General features: G+C 38.6%; 1 protein-coding gene across 2 annotated transcripts in view; it reads left to right on the forward strand.

The window, feature by feature from the left end:
* The window catches only part of pcxb (pyruvate carboxylase b), a 355,470-nt gene that overhangs the window by 311,175 nt on the left and 26,074 nt on the right, over nucleotides 1-18,221 (forward strand). For both annotated transcript variants that reach the window (XM_078936075.1, XM_078936074.1), the window contains 5 exons: nucleotides 2,569-2,809; nucleotides 4,550-4,717; nucleotides 5,228-5,309; nucleotides 12,109-12,266; nucleotides 12,773-12,859. In XM_078936075.1, the coding sequence (XP_078792201.1) occupies nucleotides 2,569-2,809; nucleotides 4,550-4,717; nucleotides 5,228-5,309; nucleotides 12,109-12,266; nucleotides 12,773-12,859 (736 nt within the window). The remainder of the gene's footprint in view (nucleotides 1-2,568; nucleotides 2,810-4,549; nucleotides 4,718-5,227; nucleotides 5,310-12,108; nucleotides 12,267-12,772; nucleotides 12,860-18,221) is intronic.

Here is an 18,221-nt window from a genome sequence, read left to right on the forward strand (position 1 = left end):
ATGTGAACAGAAGGCTTCAAATCGCGGAGATTAGCCCCGCCCACCGCGACCCGAGAGTAATTGAATTAAACGGGAGAAAATTTAAAATGATCATGAAAAAAATACAAAGTACAAACGGACAAATAGTGGCTCAGGTGTATTTCAATGCTCTTCAGTCTGAGAAGCTGCAGTGTTTTCTCCTTCTCAAGCCCGCGGTGCAGCTGTGTGTGTTTGTTCGGGAGAAGAACATAGTGATTGACAGTTGTTGTCGCTCTTTTTCTATGGGTTTTAGAGAAACAGGAAATTGCAAGATGATTTGCATGTACGTAATTTGGAAAGCTGATTTACGTACGTGTACATATTAAACTGCAACATTATTGACGCGCAGGTAGAGAAGAAGCGGAGTGACTTTTTTAGCCAATCAGAATGCAGAACACAATGCACGATGCAAATCCGTGAAGTAGCGTAACCGTGAAAAGTAAACCGTGATATAGCAAGGGATCACTGTATAGACAAAATGTAAAGATTCAGTTTACATTATTCTATTAATACTGGATTATTCTAGGTATTAGTATTATTTTTTGGCTCCTTGTCCAGGAACAATTAAAGTTTTGTTGAAAGATGGGCAGACTTTACAATGTGGAAATTTATGCACATTGTAAAATGATTTAATATGGTGTTCCCTGGTTTGTCGCAGGAGTTGTTTTCTTTAAATAACCCTCCCTCAATAGGCAAAATCTGCTAAGTAGGATTATAGATGTTTTATGGCTGTAAAGCCCCTCACTACACACTCTAAACACTTTTCTCATACAGACATGACTGGGAAACTTTGGACTGTTGTTTAAATTCTTTAAGCTCAAACCTTTGTAGAAAAATAAGTCCAGTTCCATAAAATGAAAACAAAGATCTGATTGCAATAGAAGATTTTGGTAAGTTTGGCAAACACATGGGGGGGGTTTAATATGGTCTACAGCCAATCAGGAGGCAGATTACAATACACTGTAAAAAAAGAAAAACGAGAAAAGCATGCAAAATTGGGCTGAAAAAAGTCTGCAAAACAGACTGTAAAAGGTGAGATTATTTAATTTTTTCACATATAGCCCTTAACAAGTCTCATCAAATGACTTCTCTTTTATAGTTGAAGGCCAAGGTAATCAAAGGAAGTTCTAACAGCACTAAACATACAGCAATTTTTGTGACATTATGCCTGACCATGTTGGTGACGGCAAAACACTGACTTGTTGTCAGTCCCACAGAACCCAGCATGACCGCCTCCCATGCTCACTGAGTGAGAGCTGATCCGAATCTGCACATGTAATCAGCTCAGTTTGTTCATCACGCCCTCCTGCGTCGCTCATAAGATACTAAACACCTTCAACCCGTCTCCAATGGATTCCCAAGATGCTTCACTGTTGTCGATTGAGAAACACACACATCAGCAAGGACTCCTCATAAATAAAGTCTAATACCCTTCACTTTAAAATGAATTAGCAGTGGCTAGTTTATGACTAATATAGCTGTGCCTTCCTACCTTCTGTCTCACTGAATCAAACACACAGACCTCCCCCATCCTCCCATCATTTTACTCTCCCCACTTATTGCTCCTAAAGCCGTTATTTATTCCCACTGATACATCACGTTTCTGTTCTTCTAGTCATCACCCTGGATTATACACTTCTTTCCATCTTCCTCTCTCTCTGCTCGCTTTGTCTTTAGCCTTCTTTTCTCTGGTGTTTCATTGGGGGGACTTTGAAATCTGCACATCATTGTGATTAATGGCTTTGATCTGTTTTGCTGGTTTCCCGTTTGTCCTCCACACACTCTGTCACTCCATCGCCTAGAAGGATCTCTGTGCGACAGCATGCAGCCAGAGCACCTTAGCGTCTTCATTATCCAAGCTAAATTGCGTTTCTGTTCGTTTTTGATTATAAAGTGCATTTTCACCGTCACAGCACGCTGTCTGAGTCAGACACGTTGGATTCCAAATGTTTTTTTATCGAAGCAGCGTGAGCGAAATGTCACTGACGAGACGCTTTTCTTGTCACATCATGAAGTTTGATCTATAAAATAAGTTTATCTGAGCAGCGATCATGGTTGTCTATGTCAATGCAGCGCTAATTAGATACAAAAGAGACACGAATCACTACAGACGCGTGTTTTGGACCTGTTTGGGTAAATGCTGGTTGCGAACACATTGGACGAGCAATCCTGTTGTTATAACAAACTGCACAGAATGCGTCTATTTGCCAAAACAAAGACTCGTTAACTGCATATTTTGCATTCACAATATCCTAATGCTCATCCTGGTTATGAGAAATCTGATTAGGATACTGGAGCAAAGGCAATAAGAGGCGGGATTTTCCACAAGCAGCTTGGATAATGAGAGTACACATCACCCCCAGATATTGTGGACTCCTGCAGGCAGTCTGAATTCTCATGGAATAGTAGGAAAACTTATGTAGAGCAATATTTATGAGCTGAAGTAAGGGAGCGGATATAAATAGATTATCACAACAACTGATAGTGTTCATTTGACCTCAGCAGTATGAACTCATGTGGATTTCTCTGTGACTTTACTCTGTTCTCCAGGTTCTGTGAAGTGGCCAAAGAAAACGGCATGGACATTTTCCGCGTCTTCGATTCCTTGAACTACCTTCCCAACATGCTACTGGGCATGGAGGCTGCAGGAGCCGCGGGTGGCGTCGTCGAGGCTGCCATCTCCTACACGGGCGATGTCTCTGACCCCATGAGACAGAAATATTCCCTGGACTATTATGTGAATCTGGCAGACGAGCTGGTCAAAGCTGGAACTCACATCCTTTGCATCAAGGTGAGAATAGGAAGAGAAATTGGGGATGCAGGTGTTTGTTTAAGCCAGTCTTTGGTCTGGAAGACTTCAAAGTTTTTGATGCCGAAAAGTTTGGTCAAACTTTTTTCTTTTTAAAGCCAAGCACCAAATCTGAGTTTGAATTATCTTGAAGTTCTGTAGTTTTACTTGTCAGCAATTTCACAAAGTACGAAAACATTTCCTAATTTTAATATGAACAAACAACAAAAAAGGAGAATTTGTTGTCATTTCTTCTAGTGCTACGACATCAAGTGAATAATTCAGGGCCCCTATATCTACTTGCACACATGTGTCTTGATTAATTATAGTTTCTCTTAATTCAAAATACATGTGCTTAATCAGTGTTTGGAGAAATAAATTATTAAAACTCACAGCTAGATCAAGATTTTGAGCTAAATTTAAGAAAGTGTCTGCCTAAATAATCAGATATTGCTTATAAAAAATTAATTTCTTCATCCAGGCATAACAGAATATTTCAGACAAGAGATGATAAACTCCCACGCTGCTGCTGCAGTGTGAATCATCACACTCGGCAGTGGCAATCACATAAAAGGCTGGCATAGCTAATGACGTTCACTTTTATAGGAAGATGCTGGCGAGTGGTTTAACTTCATGGAGTGTAAAAACCATCAAAGAGAGCATGACTTTACGTTTGAGCTGTATCTACAATGTGGTTATTGTAGGCAAGAGAATTTAAAGCTTTGCCTGCCTCTGTTGTTGTAAATTATCAGACTGATTAACTCTCAACTGTGGTTTTCAATGTCGGTCATATGGGTTCAAATCATGATAAGCCTAAAGTGAAATTCAAACCAGATTGTAAATGAAATTTAAAAAAAAAGAAAAGCAATTTTAAAAGTGAAAATACACATTGTAAACTTGAATATAATATATTGAAAATTTGAAAATTAAAATAGTACATTTATAAAATATCTTTTACGCTTAAAAAATATATTGAAAATTTGAAAATAAAATGTAAATTTGAAGATTGAATTTAAAAAAATATTGATTTCATATTCCAGTTCTTATCAGATCAAGTGCAGATTTTTTGTCAAGTAACAAAATAAGTGCTTATTGATTATCCTCAGAAAATATTCTTTCATGATTGCAGTAACCAATAATATGAATCCCACGCCATAGTAGAGTAATCCAGAAAATATACCTACACATTGCAGATCAAGTTTTTAAGTAACAGAATAGAGTGCTTATTATTACTATAAAAACTATAAACTCAAAACTGTTGGTAACAAATGTTGTTAATAATAAACATGTTCACAATGTGTACTTTTTAGTTTAAAATGGTTTTCAAAATTGCCTTTTTTATTAAATTATACCATGTTTTCAGATTTTCAGTTTTATTATTATTTTGTAATGTTTCCTTCAAGTTTACAAAGTGTACATTCAAGTTTAGAAGTTTTCAATTTTTTATTCAAAAGTACAAGGGTTTTTTTAAGATTTTATTTTTCTGATTTTCAAGGTCACAAAGTGTACTTTCAAGTTTAAAACAGTTTTTTTTTTAAAGTACAATGCCTTTTCTTCTTCTTCTAATTTTCAGGTTCACAAACTGTACTTTGAAGCTGAAAGCAGTGTTGAATTTCTTATTTATTTATTTTATTTTTAAATTTACAATGTAGTTTTTCGTTTAAAGTGATTCAGGAGTTTTCCCATTTTCTCCAGTTTGGTACATTTTAAGCTGTCATAGTCGCAATGTTTCTGTTTTTCCAGGACATGGCAGGCCTGTTGAAGCCAACATCCAGCCAGCTTCTTATTGGCGCTTTGAGGGACCGTTTCCCAGATGTGCCCATCCACGTGCACTCTCATGACACAGCTGGAGCCGGTGTGGCAGCCATGTTGGCCTGTGCAGAGGCTGGAGCTGATGTAGTGGATGTTGCAGTGAGTGTATTTATTCATTTTTTTTCCAGCCCTAGAAGGATCTTACTTAACAGCAATAAATAATAGAAATTCTCTGCAGCTTGTCCGGGTTACATTTGTTAAATGTCCCTGAAAGTAAGATGGAACTATTTATAAGGACTGGGACCATTTCCATTAAAGTGCTCACTCTCACTCTGCTAGTGTGATCAGTCTGCCTGAAAAATATGGCCTTTTTTCACTCATAAAACATATGCCAGGGCCTTACTTTAACAAGATTAAGCTACAAAGTATAATCATTATTTTATTATCTAAAAAATGTTTCAAATTCGGATGGTTGAAGTTTTAAAAAAAATGTTTTAACCTACTGGTGATAAATTTCATGAAGGCATCATGGAAATGAGGCTTGCAGTTTATCCCTGCGTGCTCTTTCTCCGTATAAATCCTTGTAAATATATACGCTCTGATGTTACTGTAATGTTCCTGCTGTGAATGGATCATTAAGTCCAACACTGCCTTGGTTTTTCTTTCTAGGTTGACTCTATGGCTGGAATGACCTCTCAGCCAAGTATGGGGGCCATCGTCGCCTGCACTAAGGGAACCAAGTATGACACCGGTGAGTGATGCTGGAATCGCTGTTGCAAACGGACTCCCGTTCACACAAAGTGGTACATTCTGGGTTTCTACAAAAGCCAGGGCCATCCAAGCCTGAGTGCTGAATTTCCAGCTTTAATCTTTCATTTAATTGATATTACGGCACAGACTATAGTATCGTGATTATTTGGAATTCAAACACACTCATTACTAACTACTATTGTCGATTCTGTGTGCCAGTCTTTAAAAAATGCTGTTAATATCTTAGAAAATAAAATGAGTTCAATTTGAGTTTGTCATACGTTCAGCAATAAAAGGTTAAATTTTATTTTTCAACATCTTTTGAAGTACAACCTTATAATTCTCACCTGAGCACCAGCTGATGACTGGCTTCAAGTTTTTTTTTTTTTCCAGTCAGTAAAAGGATTTTTACACTTTCCATTGGAGGCCTGATAAGAAGAATAGAAAACTGAAACCAGTTTTCTTTTTTCATGACAAAAAGATTTTCAATCAACCATATTTCCTTGTTTCTGTGTACAGTATTTTAACAGCCGGAAGTTGTTTTACTCTCTAAATGTCTGACTTGAAATTAACAGCTCACGGTTCGGCTTTTGAGTCACGGTTCAGATCAGTAAAATAGAAAAAAGAAAAAAAAAAAATCAGGACAATATTACAAGATAAAAGCTTGCAATTTTGCTATTTTTTTCAAAACATTTTAATACACACATTTGTAATAAAACTAATAAAATACCTAGAATCATACATACACACAAATATCTGTCACGTTAAAACATATGTTCATCCCTCATGAGGAGAAGAAAATCAATAAAAAAAAAATCAATGACGCATTTTTAATTATGGCCTTTAATCAAAAGAACCGTACTTTCTGCTGGGTGATAATGAACCTTCCAATTATGAGAGGGCAGCCGACCAGAAACATAAATCTGGGGTTGGAAAAAAAGTGGTCGCCTTACTAAACAAAACATTCTTGAACCATGACATTTTTTGTTATAGTTGTGAGGAAAAGACAGGTTTAAGTGTTCATTAAAACCTGTTTACATGGTGGTTTAATTTGTGAAAACCTGCTCTCTGACAGAGGCTGCAGTCCGGCTTTTTGGCCCGAACCGCGGAAGTTTTGTAGGCTCTCCAGAGTGGCTTTGGCATCATTATCGCTCATCTGTTTTTCCAGAAACTGCCTGCCAGGTTTCATCATGCATCTGTAATCTAGCTGGACCCGCTCCAGCAGTCACAAGTTCTGATAGCTGTCTACATTTCTTCTCGAAATTAATGTGGCCAAAGCATTCTGCACATTTGATGAATTTCTGTGAAGGAGTAAGTCCTGCTTACCAACAACCAATTGGTCTCTGTGGTTAGTGTATTAGATGGAATAATTCAGGGTTTGTATCAATAAAAACTTTCAAGTTACAAAAATGGGTTTTCTGGGGGGAGTTTTAAAAATGAATCAATAAACAAAACATGACTTGTTTTTTCTTTCTTTTTTAACTCAAAAGATGAAGTCCCTTTACCCAACACAGCTTTAATGAGCTCTGGAGGTTTCTCCATCCAAATAAGTAACATTCCCCAAACACTACCTGGGTGGGACAGAATGAAATTTGAAGCTCTGTTTGTCTCCGGTCCGCCTACCTGCCAATCAATGAACCACGCCCCTAAATCTACATAAACTTGAACTTTAAGTTGATCGATAAATCCCTCCTTTCAGCACCACCCGTGGTTTAATTAAAAGGAAATAAAGCAATATACAGCGATAGTTGAAATGCCGGAGTAGGATTATGGATGTTTTTAGGTCGCTAAACTCCTCACTATACACTTTATACACTTTTCCTAGATGATATAAACATTTTGACTCTTTTCTCTCTTGGTTAAACTCTCAAATTTCAAATCTTTATAGAAAAATAAGTCCAGTATTATAGAATAAAAAAACAAGGATCTGATTGCGATCAAAGATTTATGTAGATTAGTTCATTAGACACAGCATGAAAGAGATTAATTGACAAGGTCTACAGCCAATCGGGAGGCAGAACACGATGCGCTATGTAGGAAAAAGATAAAGAAAATTGCTCTAAAAAAATCAGCTAAAAAGCAAGACTACAAAAGGATGAACTAGGACCACTGTATATCGAAAAGATCACTACGTTACATTATTGTTTACATGGATTATGATTTTACCTTCCAAATAGGAAGTACCTGCTGGCTCCAAAAAGCCAAAATCCCATAGACTTCCATAGAGAAATAAACGGCTATTACTCAGTCATTCTATTTGTCTGAATAACCATTTTTTCTCTGATACCTTTTAAGATGGTCTTTTGACATGCCTCAGTAAAGTGTATGTGGTCTCACGACGAACGTTCTTGACCGATTTTGTGGAGCCCGCTTGTAAGTAGTAGGGGTCTGCTTTCCAACAAGCTCACTCCTTGTTGGCGAAAATGGTGCCATAGAAATGACTCAGACCAATCACTGCTTACTACGATTTCTGTTTTCAACATGGCACCGTCCGTGTTGCAATAAAAATGGTGAATGAATTTAATCGGTCTGGTTGGAGCCAGAAGTAAAACATCTTCTACACTCACTCAGTCCAGTTCTCTTATACAGTCCTGATGTAAATGCGCCATAAGTGATCAGCACGTACGTTTGTTGGTTTCTGCACCAGAGGTTATGGGCTTTCATGCAGTGACAAACAAAGCAGACATACTCCAGTGTTTGGTTTTTCTTTGAAATCAGCGACTTTCAGCTTATAAACACTACGCTCTTTTTAAACAGAACTGAAAAGAATGTTTATGCTCCTGTTTTGTTTGAAGTAATTTCACCTCTTTAGCTGATAAAAGCATTTTTTTAAGCCGTGCACCTTAGCCTACAGAGCTATAGTTTGCTTTAATGCTGTAGTGACATGACCTTCAGTATGTCTCTGCACCACAGCTGCAAGGTAAAAACCGTATCTTCCTTTTAACACTTGCTTACCCCAACAATCGTTTAGCCTTATCTCATTTTAAATGGCTGATTGGTCAGACAGACAGTGGGGCATCTTATCAATTTTTCCAGTGCAGCAACAATCCGTTTCTTTTTTGTTATCAAGCACAGGATAACAGTAAACAAGAGTGCCTGGTGGTGTTGGTCCCTGTGGGTGTCCTTAAGAGTGAATGGCTTCTTTGTAGCCTTGTTGTCTCTGCAGAAATATTTAACAATCATGCTGAAAAATCCATCATGGAGGGGGAGACTTTCCTCTTAGAGTCTATAACGCCACACAGCAACAGAGCTGTTTGAAACGTGCTTCGACTATGACAAGCGACTCTTGCTGCGAGAGGGAAACCTCCACCCTCCTCGTCCACACGTTTAACCCGCAGCTAACGGCAACAAGTCTGCATCCGCCCTCCAGACCTCAGCAGTGACAGAGCATTAAGCAGTTTCTTTATTTCATCCCAGGCAGGAAACGATTCTGCTTTTGGAGTTTTAATGTCAGGAGAATGAAGACAAACATAAGCTCCTTGTCTAAGTGGGAGGGTTTTTTTTCTGACTTGAAATTGAGCTGCTGGATGTTATTTTTTTTATTGAAGTCCACCCTCATGATGCATAAACCTTCATACTAACTGCTGCTCTCGTCCTGATCACCTTGTGGCGCCTCGAGGCTTGTAGGTCGTTCCATCTGCCCATCTCCACACTTTTGTTTAGCTCTCACTTGGATACTTTCATTCCATCCTGACCTCAGTCTGTTTACATCTTTCTTTCACTCCCACACTCCCTTCTTCTCCCATCTCTGCTTCAAACCAGTAATCAGTACTGTGCAGTGTTTCTGTCGGTCTCCCTCGCTCTTCACATCATCTCTGCAACCTCTTCTCTTTCTTTCTTATTCACTTGATGACAACACAATTATCAGTAATTTTCACGCCTGATCCACTTTTTTGGCCCCCCTTTTTTCCTTTCACATCATCTTAGCCCTAAAATAGTGCAAACTGCAGTGCATTTCTTGTTTCATCAGTCATTTAACATGCTCCTTTACTCAGTGAGCGCTCATTTCTGGGCATTTTAGATGCATATTCAGGCACTGCAGCTGAATGATGATGCACTATAAAAGCAGCTCCACTGTGTTTTTGTCCACGTTTGCTGCCTTTCCTCATGCATCATGCATGGATTTAATTGATGCTCAACAATGCGGTCGATTAGGGTGAAGCAACATAACAGAAATGCACACAAAGACGTTGCATTTATAGAGGCAGATAAAGCTGTCAGAACCAGGTGAAGATGCACAGTCAGCCTCTCCACCATCATGTCTCTGCTCCGGCCTTCAAATATTTCAGGTTTCATCTTGTTGGCTGAAAATGTTTAACCATATAAGCATAAAAAATGTGCATAATCATAAAATGTGCAAATTTGCAATCAAAATCCTCTTTTAGTATCTGTGGTAATGTTTATTTTCTGTCATTTTCTTTGGCCCATTATGTAGACTAAATGTTACTTGATCAAAATACCTGAAGCAATTAAAAAAACAAAACATTTGTTCTCTTTTTTGTCTAATGGTTTGTTAAAATATAAAGTCACAATCTGTTGCTTTTGATCAAAATGTTTCAAATAGGATGTCTTTTATGAAATGATGAATAAAGCAGAAATTAAAAGCGTTTTGTCTACAATATAATTTTTAAAATCTTTTTTTAAATTTAATTTATTGACTTTAGAACGAATAAACAGCAGTCAAACGTTTACTTTTTCTGCAGTTTCATGTTGCTCCTCTGGACGATTATTTGGTCAAAATGTAGATCCTTGTGTTTTATCCTTTTAAATTAAAGTTGTTCAGGTGGAGTGTGTTTAACAAAGCCCGCTTTCTGACACCGATCACGGTGTCCCTCCTCCCCCGTGTGAACTGAGCTATAATTTTACACTAGAAGCATAAATGAAAGCTATGAAGCAAATGGGCCAATTACCCACCGCCTTGGCAGACAGCTGAATTTTCGCCGCAGCTACATGCACATTAATTTCACATTAATTTTGCAGGAGCCTTCTTTCCCTGCCAAGAAAAGTTGGTGCTCTAAACCACTTTGGAGACTTTTTCCAGTCTTAAACATGCTTTTAACTCTAGAAGCAGTGTTGGTTAAAAACATTGTGCTTTTGGTTTTCATGAATACCTTAAAGTTATGTGAATTTATACGACTATTTACAAGCATTTTAGATGACAAAACTCATAATATGTTTGGTATATTTTGAATAACTCAGTGTTTATTGTAAACAGTGTTTGTTTCACTTCACACATTTTTAGGATAGGCAGTTGTATGTGCCATCAATTTCAAAATTCATTGGGGAAAAAAAGCTGATTTTACCAATGAGTCATTCCAAGATGAACTTGGTGTGTCTCAAAGTGTGAAGGGGTGGAGCCTTGTGAGTGACAAACCATGACCAGTACCTAAGGACCTGATGGTTCTGACAGCTGCAGGCCCGTTTATCAGATGTGAGGGAGTTCTAAGGTTTCCAGACAAACTGTTCACAACCAACTCCACTGCTGTGATTGGAATGTCAGACTGTAGCAGGTGACTCCACTTGCATTAAGACACCGCAGTGAATGTGTACAGTGGGAACAAGACCATATGACCATGTGGTCAGAAACGATGGTTGTCGCCGTTGGTGAAGAAGGCAAGGTTGATCAATATGATGAGGTCAACATGGTTTCATGTTTCACTTTGGTGGAGAAGGAGCAACAGTCTGGGAAAAAAAACTCATTTAGTTATTGTAGATGACCCAATCACTGCTGGTTCTTACAGTACAGACCATAAGTTTGGACACACCTTGTCATTAATTTGAATGAGAAGGTGTGTCCAAACTTATGATCTGTACTATACCTCAGTCATGAACTCTGTGCCATGTGGCTGTCAGTAAGATATAAAAACGTGGATTGCTGTGCTTTTTAGCGGCTCAGATAAATACGAGTGAAGCATGGCAGCGGCTAATAGGCTAATGCGTTTAGCATCGGCTAAAATGCTATCTGCAAAGCGGGCTAATGTTCTGCAGAACCTCCCAGCAATAGATTCTAGTTTAGCGACTTGATCGATCAGAGTGATGTGTACAACGCTCTGAAAAAAGGCCGACATGGTGATGATCAGCGTTACTAGTTTACTTCCGCGTGTGAGAAAGCGTGGCTGCAACGGTGCAGCAGAGCAGACTGATATGTAAGCAAAGCACCTTTCTCGCATTAAAGCAGCTTTCCTTCATTCTGTCATGCTGCGTCATCATCACACTTTATTGTTTCTGGAAAGAATCTCTGTGCCCCCCACCCTTTATTTTTGAAGCACCATTCAGGCTCCTGAACCATTTAAAAGTACTACAGAAGCTACTTATATATGAGATACAGTTGCAGTGCTTAACATTGTGATCATTAAATAAACTGAATTTGACCATTATATTACAATGGAAGACATTGAAATTCAGGTAGAGTTTTTTCAAAATCATATTAAAAAAAGAAAAGAAAGAAAATATGTTTTTGTAAAATATCGGGATATTTATCGTATCGCCAGACTCTTGCCAATACACACCCCTAGTGGAAATACTCTCTATTGAAATGGTCAATTTTTTTTTATTTTGGGCCATCTTTGTTACTGTCTTAATTTTTGAGGTAATAAATATTAAACCAATGAAAATGGTGTTTCAAAGGGAACTTTTATGCATTTCTTTAAAATTTTTGACCAAATATGAGCGCCCATGTAAAAAAATAATATCCCCAACTTATTGTGAGTTTATTTCTAGGATTTTGTTTACTGCACGTTTGTCTTCAAAGAGATTTTTCAAAAGTATAGTCAGGTTTGTGATGCAATGTTATGCTGCAGGTATCGCTCTGGAGAAGGTGTTTGACTACAGCGAATACTGGGAGGTAACTAGAGGTCTGTACGCTCCCTTCGACTGCACTGCTACCATGAAATCCGGCAACGCTGACGTCTACGAGAACGAGATCCCTGGAGGACAATACACCAACCTCCACTTCCAGGTGCTGGCTGCTGTTAGGGACTATTTGATTTAATTACCTTTAAAAATCCAATTTTGTTCCACAACATGGTCATTTTCATCCTCTTAAGAGTAGGATACTTGCTGACCGATGCATGACTCAATATTAGCTCAGTGTTTTATAAGATATTTGCAGCTTTGTTGACACAGTCTGAATATCTTATTTATGGTAGATTTAGAGTCAACATCTATCTGGAGTGGATGCGGCCACGGACTGCTCTGAAAAGTCTCAGGGATCATTTTCCAAGTGCCAATCCGAAGTTCAGGGCCAAACAATAAATCAGAAAACGACAGTTTTTATATGAGCAAGTGTTGAGCTGAAATATGTTACAAATTATAGAGTTAACAGAAAAATACAAGAGTGAATTTGAAAGCTTTGGATCCCCACTATGCCCATTACAGACCAGTATTTTGGCCAGAACTCTTTGCCGTTCCCTGATGGGGGACTCATAAAATAAGTGTATTTACTGCTCGTTCCTTTTATTGCAGGCTCACAGTATGGGGCTGGGAAATAAGTTCAAGGAGGTGAAGAAGGCTTATGCTGAAGCTAACAAACTACTGGGAGACCTCATTAAGGTGAGACTACAATTATTTTGATCTTTAGCCCAGAATGCTGTAAAATTTAGTTAACTTTTAATACCAAAATTCAATGCTGTTGGATCTGCAGGTTTGAGACCTCACTAACACCTAAGGCAAGAACCTAACACCTAAGAACCTGAACGAGGTGTACTGCTTTATATTAAGTTTTAACGTGGAAATTTAGATCCAAACGCACTGTTGTGCTGTTCAGTTCTATGATATTTGTAAAACAGTGCTCTGGTGATTTTTGAGATCCCTCTGTCGGCAGAACATTGACTTCATCTGCTAACTTCCCCTCTTTCTTGGCTTGGCTGAGCCCACTAATCCTAGTTTAAGTCAGGGGCCCCCCTCCTGCTCTTTGCTGCTGAAACTTCACACTTTATTTGACCTGGGCTGCCGTTCTCAGCCTCTGTGGGGAGTTTGTCTAGTTGCACACCTTCTTTGCAGCTTTACCTCATCTTGAGTTGGACATGAACATGGCAAACAGAGGGGCATTTATCAGGTATATTATTGTGTATTTTCCCTGGAGCTGCCTTAGGGTTTCATGCCTTACCGTACAGTGCGCTGAACCTTTTTTCTTCAATGATTTGTGATCTTCACTGGTGTCCATGGATTACATGAAATCTTTCCACCTTTGTCATGGTACGGAGAACACATCAAAGTAAGGGTGGGGTCATCTAAGATAGCACAAGGGATAAATGACCTCTTTTCATCTGCTCCTGATTCACAATTTGAATAAAGAAATACTTAGAAATTTTATTTTAAGCTCAAGTCTTTATACAAGTACATATGCTATTCTTTATACATCCTCCATCATCAGAACAATGCTACAAGACACCAAGAACCCAATAATCATTGGAGAGGGTCTTCAAAGGGTTAAACAGGCAGATGAGTGTAGTTGTGAATAGAGGCTTTGTTACAAATTGTCTCAAGTTTTATTCACAGCTCAAATTTCCCTTTTCGTTTCTCATGAAAATTTCCTGTGTTTTCATTAGTTATTATCACACCTCAGCCATTTAGTCTTTTTTTCTCCCTTGCTCACACTTCAATGCTGTTATTTCTATTCTTTCAGGCCCTACACCTCTTTCAGGCTTTTCTTCGCTGCTTTACACATCTCTTCCTCAGCTGTCTTCCTTATTTCTTGCCTGATATACACTTGGTCCTATGGATTCCTCATTCTGACACCTTCTAGTATGTCTTTTTTTGTTTATTATTCCTCTTGTGTCTTCCTCTCAGTTTTCCATTTCTGGTCCCCTCGCCCAATTTTCTGTCCCCCATTTCTGTTTCCCTCATCAACTCTCACCCCCAACCTCCCCCGCCCTTTTTCCTATGTTCTCTATCAATTCAATTAAGACTCAGCAGGCTTCACTGCACAAGCCAATGTTGGCTCAATGTGCCTGCGGGTCCTGCTACGCTCTCTGTTGTGTGCTGCTACCCTGACAATGGCTGCGTCTCTCACACTGTCAGCTTGTCGATAATTGGAAGGGAGACTGCTCGGCAGATCCAGACACAAAGGGGACACGCCGCTGTATGCTGAAGATCCAATGTATAGTCCCTTCGTCATGATCTATTAAACACACACTTTTTAAGTCTGAAGTCTGCAGCGAGAGAGACAGGTCAATTTATGCAACTTCACGACTATAACTTTCCCCATTAAGGGTTTTCTTCCCCTCGAAGTTTAATACTTGATCAGAGCTTCCTCGAAAGTGATATCTCACTTTGGGAAGTTTCATTTTTTTTGTCTCGACTTAAAAATGTACACCATTTCTGAATTTGAACGTAAAAAAATCACTCTTTCTCTTAAAAAACATGCTGAGCAACATTAGTTAAAAAGTGTCCCATATAGGATGTGTAAAGTTTGTTTTGTGTCTAAATTTATTTCCAATTCTCTAATAGAATGTTTTATAAGGTTTTTGTCCAAGATGATGCTAAATTGAGTCAAGTCCTGGATTAAATGGTACGTTCTAAATTAAAGACATTTGGCATGAAAGAGTAAAAACTGAGTGTCAAGCAGGGATGTTTTGGGTCCCATTTTTACACTTTTTGGCATGACTCTACCATAATTCTGGACCAACGACCTAACAGTCACAGGGCACACACTCTACTACTAAGGAACAGATAAAAATCAATCATTTTCAAAAAATGTGAAAATTTAAAATGCTATGAAACATTTTTCTGAAATTGTTAAGGCTGAAAGATACATTTTTAACTTTTATCTGATTAAGACTTATAAACACGGAGTGGGTAAAGGGACTTAAAAAAAACATTGATCTAATTTAAAATACTAGGAATAAAAATAAAACATGTTTTTTGGTTGTGAGAGTTTAAATTTTATCTTCTTTGAGAAAAAGTTTTCAGATCTGTTCTTGCTGCAGTCATGAAGTTTGCATGAAGATTAACGGGGACTGTGGGTGTTTGACAGGCTAGAAAAAAGACAGATATGAAAATGCAAGAGATCTGTTCATGTCCGTCAGGCATTTATTGATCAAAGAGGCAGAAGTTGAGCTTAAAGTCCAACATTCATTTAGGGTTTTTAATGTATTTAATCTTGAAATATAGATAAGCTGCAGCAGAACTGATGCTATCGAGATATCTTGAGGGTTTTTTTTCATTCTGAGCATGAAGTTTGATAAATCTTCTGAGGGAAAAGATTTATTATTGTGCTGCAAACTTCATGGTGTAAATCTAATGCATACTATTTTCTGTTCTTACTGTAAAAATAGGGCTGTGTCCTCAAAATAGCAGTAATTAAATGTTAAGCAGTGGTCTCCAACCTTTTTTACGCCACAGACAGGTTTAATGCCAGAAAATAAGACTGAAGATGCTGTTGATTTTATTTTTTCTCTCCATTTTTTTAGCTTCCAGCTTCCCTGTACTTTTAAGGGTAAAGTTTAATTTCATCCTGCGTTAAAGAAGAAAAAAAAAACTACAACCGCTTTAAACTTTATTTGTACCATTACTATTAAAGTGGAAGCTAAAAAATCAGACGCCGACTTCAACCTCATCCGACATGTAAGTGCGACGGTTAAATAAACACAAAAGTAGAAAGGTCACTAAAACTTGCATTTTCTAAATATAATAATAAACATGTATCCCCCTTTGAGGAACTTTATTAGCAGCATCCTCATAACAATAGACAGCTAGTTGATGGTGTATGGGACAAACTGTCATATTATAATCATATTTGGAACAAAGACTCCTGGTTTTTTGTTGGTTAAAAGCAGGTTTCTTTTATTTTCAAGTCAAGGGATCTTATGTTTTCTGCTAAAAGAAATTTTCCAAATTCGTTGTTTTTGTTAACTTTGCTAGCTTAGCGGTTGATGCAGCCGCTTTAAGAAAGTAGCAGATGGATTTTTGACTCATGAGCGAGTGACTTGACATGCATCAAGAATGACTCAGATGTGGAGAATCCAGTAGCTTTCCAAAATAAAACTTCCTTCAGATTTAGATTTAAAATAAAATGGAAAAACTTCAGTCGTGGTTTTTTCTTCTCTACGGCCTGCCGACTGTCATGGACAGGTACCGGGTTGGGTACTAAAACAGGTGTGTCAGAATCCAGGCCGTTCACACAACACATGTTCATTCAACCACTTTGCGCATTTCGGGCTTCTGCATTCAAAACGGATGGTATAATATAATATGATATGGTATAATACGGACTTGGTATTGTTAGTGACGTATGGACGGCGTTCCTTCCAGTACAGAAGTGCCACTCTTTTGAAAATTTATCATAAAGGGGAAATGAATAATTTTGATTTGTGCAGGAAAAAAAACCTGAAGAAAGATTCAAGAGATGTGTACCGTTTTAATAGCCTTTACCAACTGCAGCTACATGTGCTATTATCAGGTAGAAAAACCTATGCTAAATGCACCTCACATGCTCAGTGTGAATGTAGCGTGATGGTAGTTTTACATTCATTTTTAGGTGGGCTCCAACCATCATTTTGAAGTAGTGCTACCCCGTCTATTTTAACTATTAATAAAAAAAAAGGATTCAATGCCTGAATGTCTATTTGCTTAAGTGACAGAAAAATGCTGGAGGTGCTGTTTTAGTCTCGTCACCTCAGATGCTGCAACATCCAGTAAATTTGAGGAAAGCCTCACATTAATTGGCTTCGACTTAAAACCAATATTTTCCTTTTCCTCACTCAATCTCTCCTATGTTTTTTATCTTTTGCTTGTTTCCCTGCTTCCCTTAAGTTTTCCCACCTTGCCAACCAAATCTATCACAACATGAGCTTCATTCCTGTTAGGCTTGCGTCTCTATGTCGGATCTGTCCTCACTTTCTCAAACTTTATTACAATTACAGGCACGTATTTATTCACCTTCCACTCGCTCAAAGTGCATGCGTTCTCAAAGTTGGAGAGCGGCTTGTATCGCCTGTGGGGTTGCAGGTGTCGACAGCTCTTTTCTACCCCTTTCTCTCCTCGCCTTCCTAACCTGTCCATCCCTTTATTCCTTTCTCTGACTGTCACTCCCTTCATCCCCCCCCCCGTCTCTCACCGCTCTCTCTTCCCAGGTCTCCTCTGTCAATCCCTCCCACCTTCTCTCCTTTCGATTAGGCTTCCTTCACGTATCTCTAATCTTTTTATCATTTCTCCCCTCCTCCTCCCTTTCTCCGAGCTCCTTATTATCACTCCTCTCCTGTCTCCTCCTGTCCTGACAGGTACCATTCTTCACTCTGCTGCCGCCTTGGCAGGCCTGCATTATTGCGTGTGTGCAGCACGCCGGTTTCCGCTCGCGCACATTCACACACATGCACGCTCGCTCCCCTGGATGATATAATCTTTTTGCCATTAGAGGAGGCTGGGCTTCCATAGAGTTGCATTTTGAAGCAAATTTGAGCAAAGTACACAATACACAACAGCAACCAGGCACACACAAAACAAACCGCCAGGCTCTCACTCTGAGAACCCCCTCACACGTGTCGCTGTACCAGATTTCTGCTGCCAGAGAGCGTGTGGAGTCATGCATGTCCAATTAGAGGGGGCTGTACATTAGTGGAGGAAAGAGATGTGCAGACTGTGGTGGAACTGTAGTGTTGAAAGGAAAGACTCTGGTCTGAAAGCTGCTGGATGTGGCAGAGCAGTCGGGTCCTGGCCTGAATATGGAGCAAACGGGTACAATTCCAAGATTTAAAAAAGGTTTTTGGTCCAAAAAAATGAAATAGTATCATTATATCATGCATCAGTGCCTAATCCATTGTGTTAAATCTACCTTATGAATAACTTTTGTGTAATAATTAGCTTTTGTGGCTTTGAATGCATTCAGTGTACTTAGCATATCTGTTCCTGATTCAAAACAATTCGAATAAAGGAATGGTCAGAAATGCCATTTTCAGCTTATTTTCTCTATATA

Source organism: Oryzias latipes, chromosome 18 (genome assembly GCF_053564925.1).
Source record: "Oryzias latipes strain Hd-rR chromosome 18, Olatipes_Hd-rR_3.1".
In the NCBI taxonomy this organism is placed as follows: Eukaryota; Metazoa; Chordata; class Actinopteri; order Beloniformes; family Adrianichthyidae; genus Oryzias; species Oryzias latipes.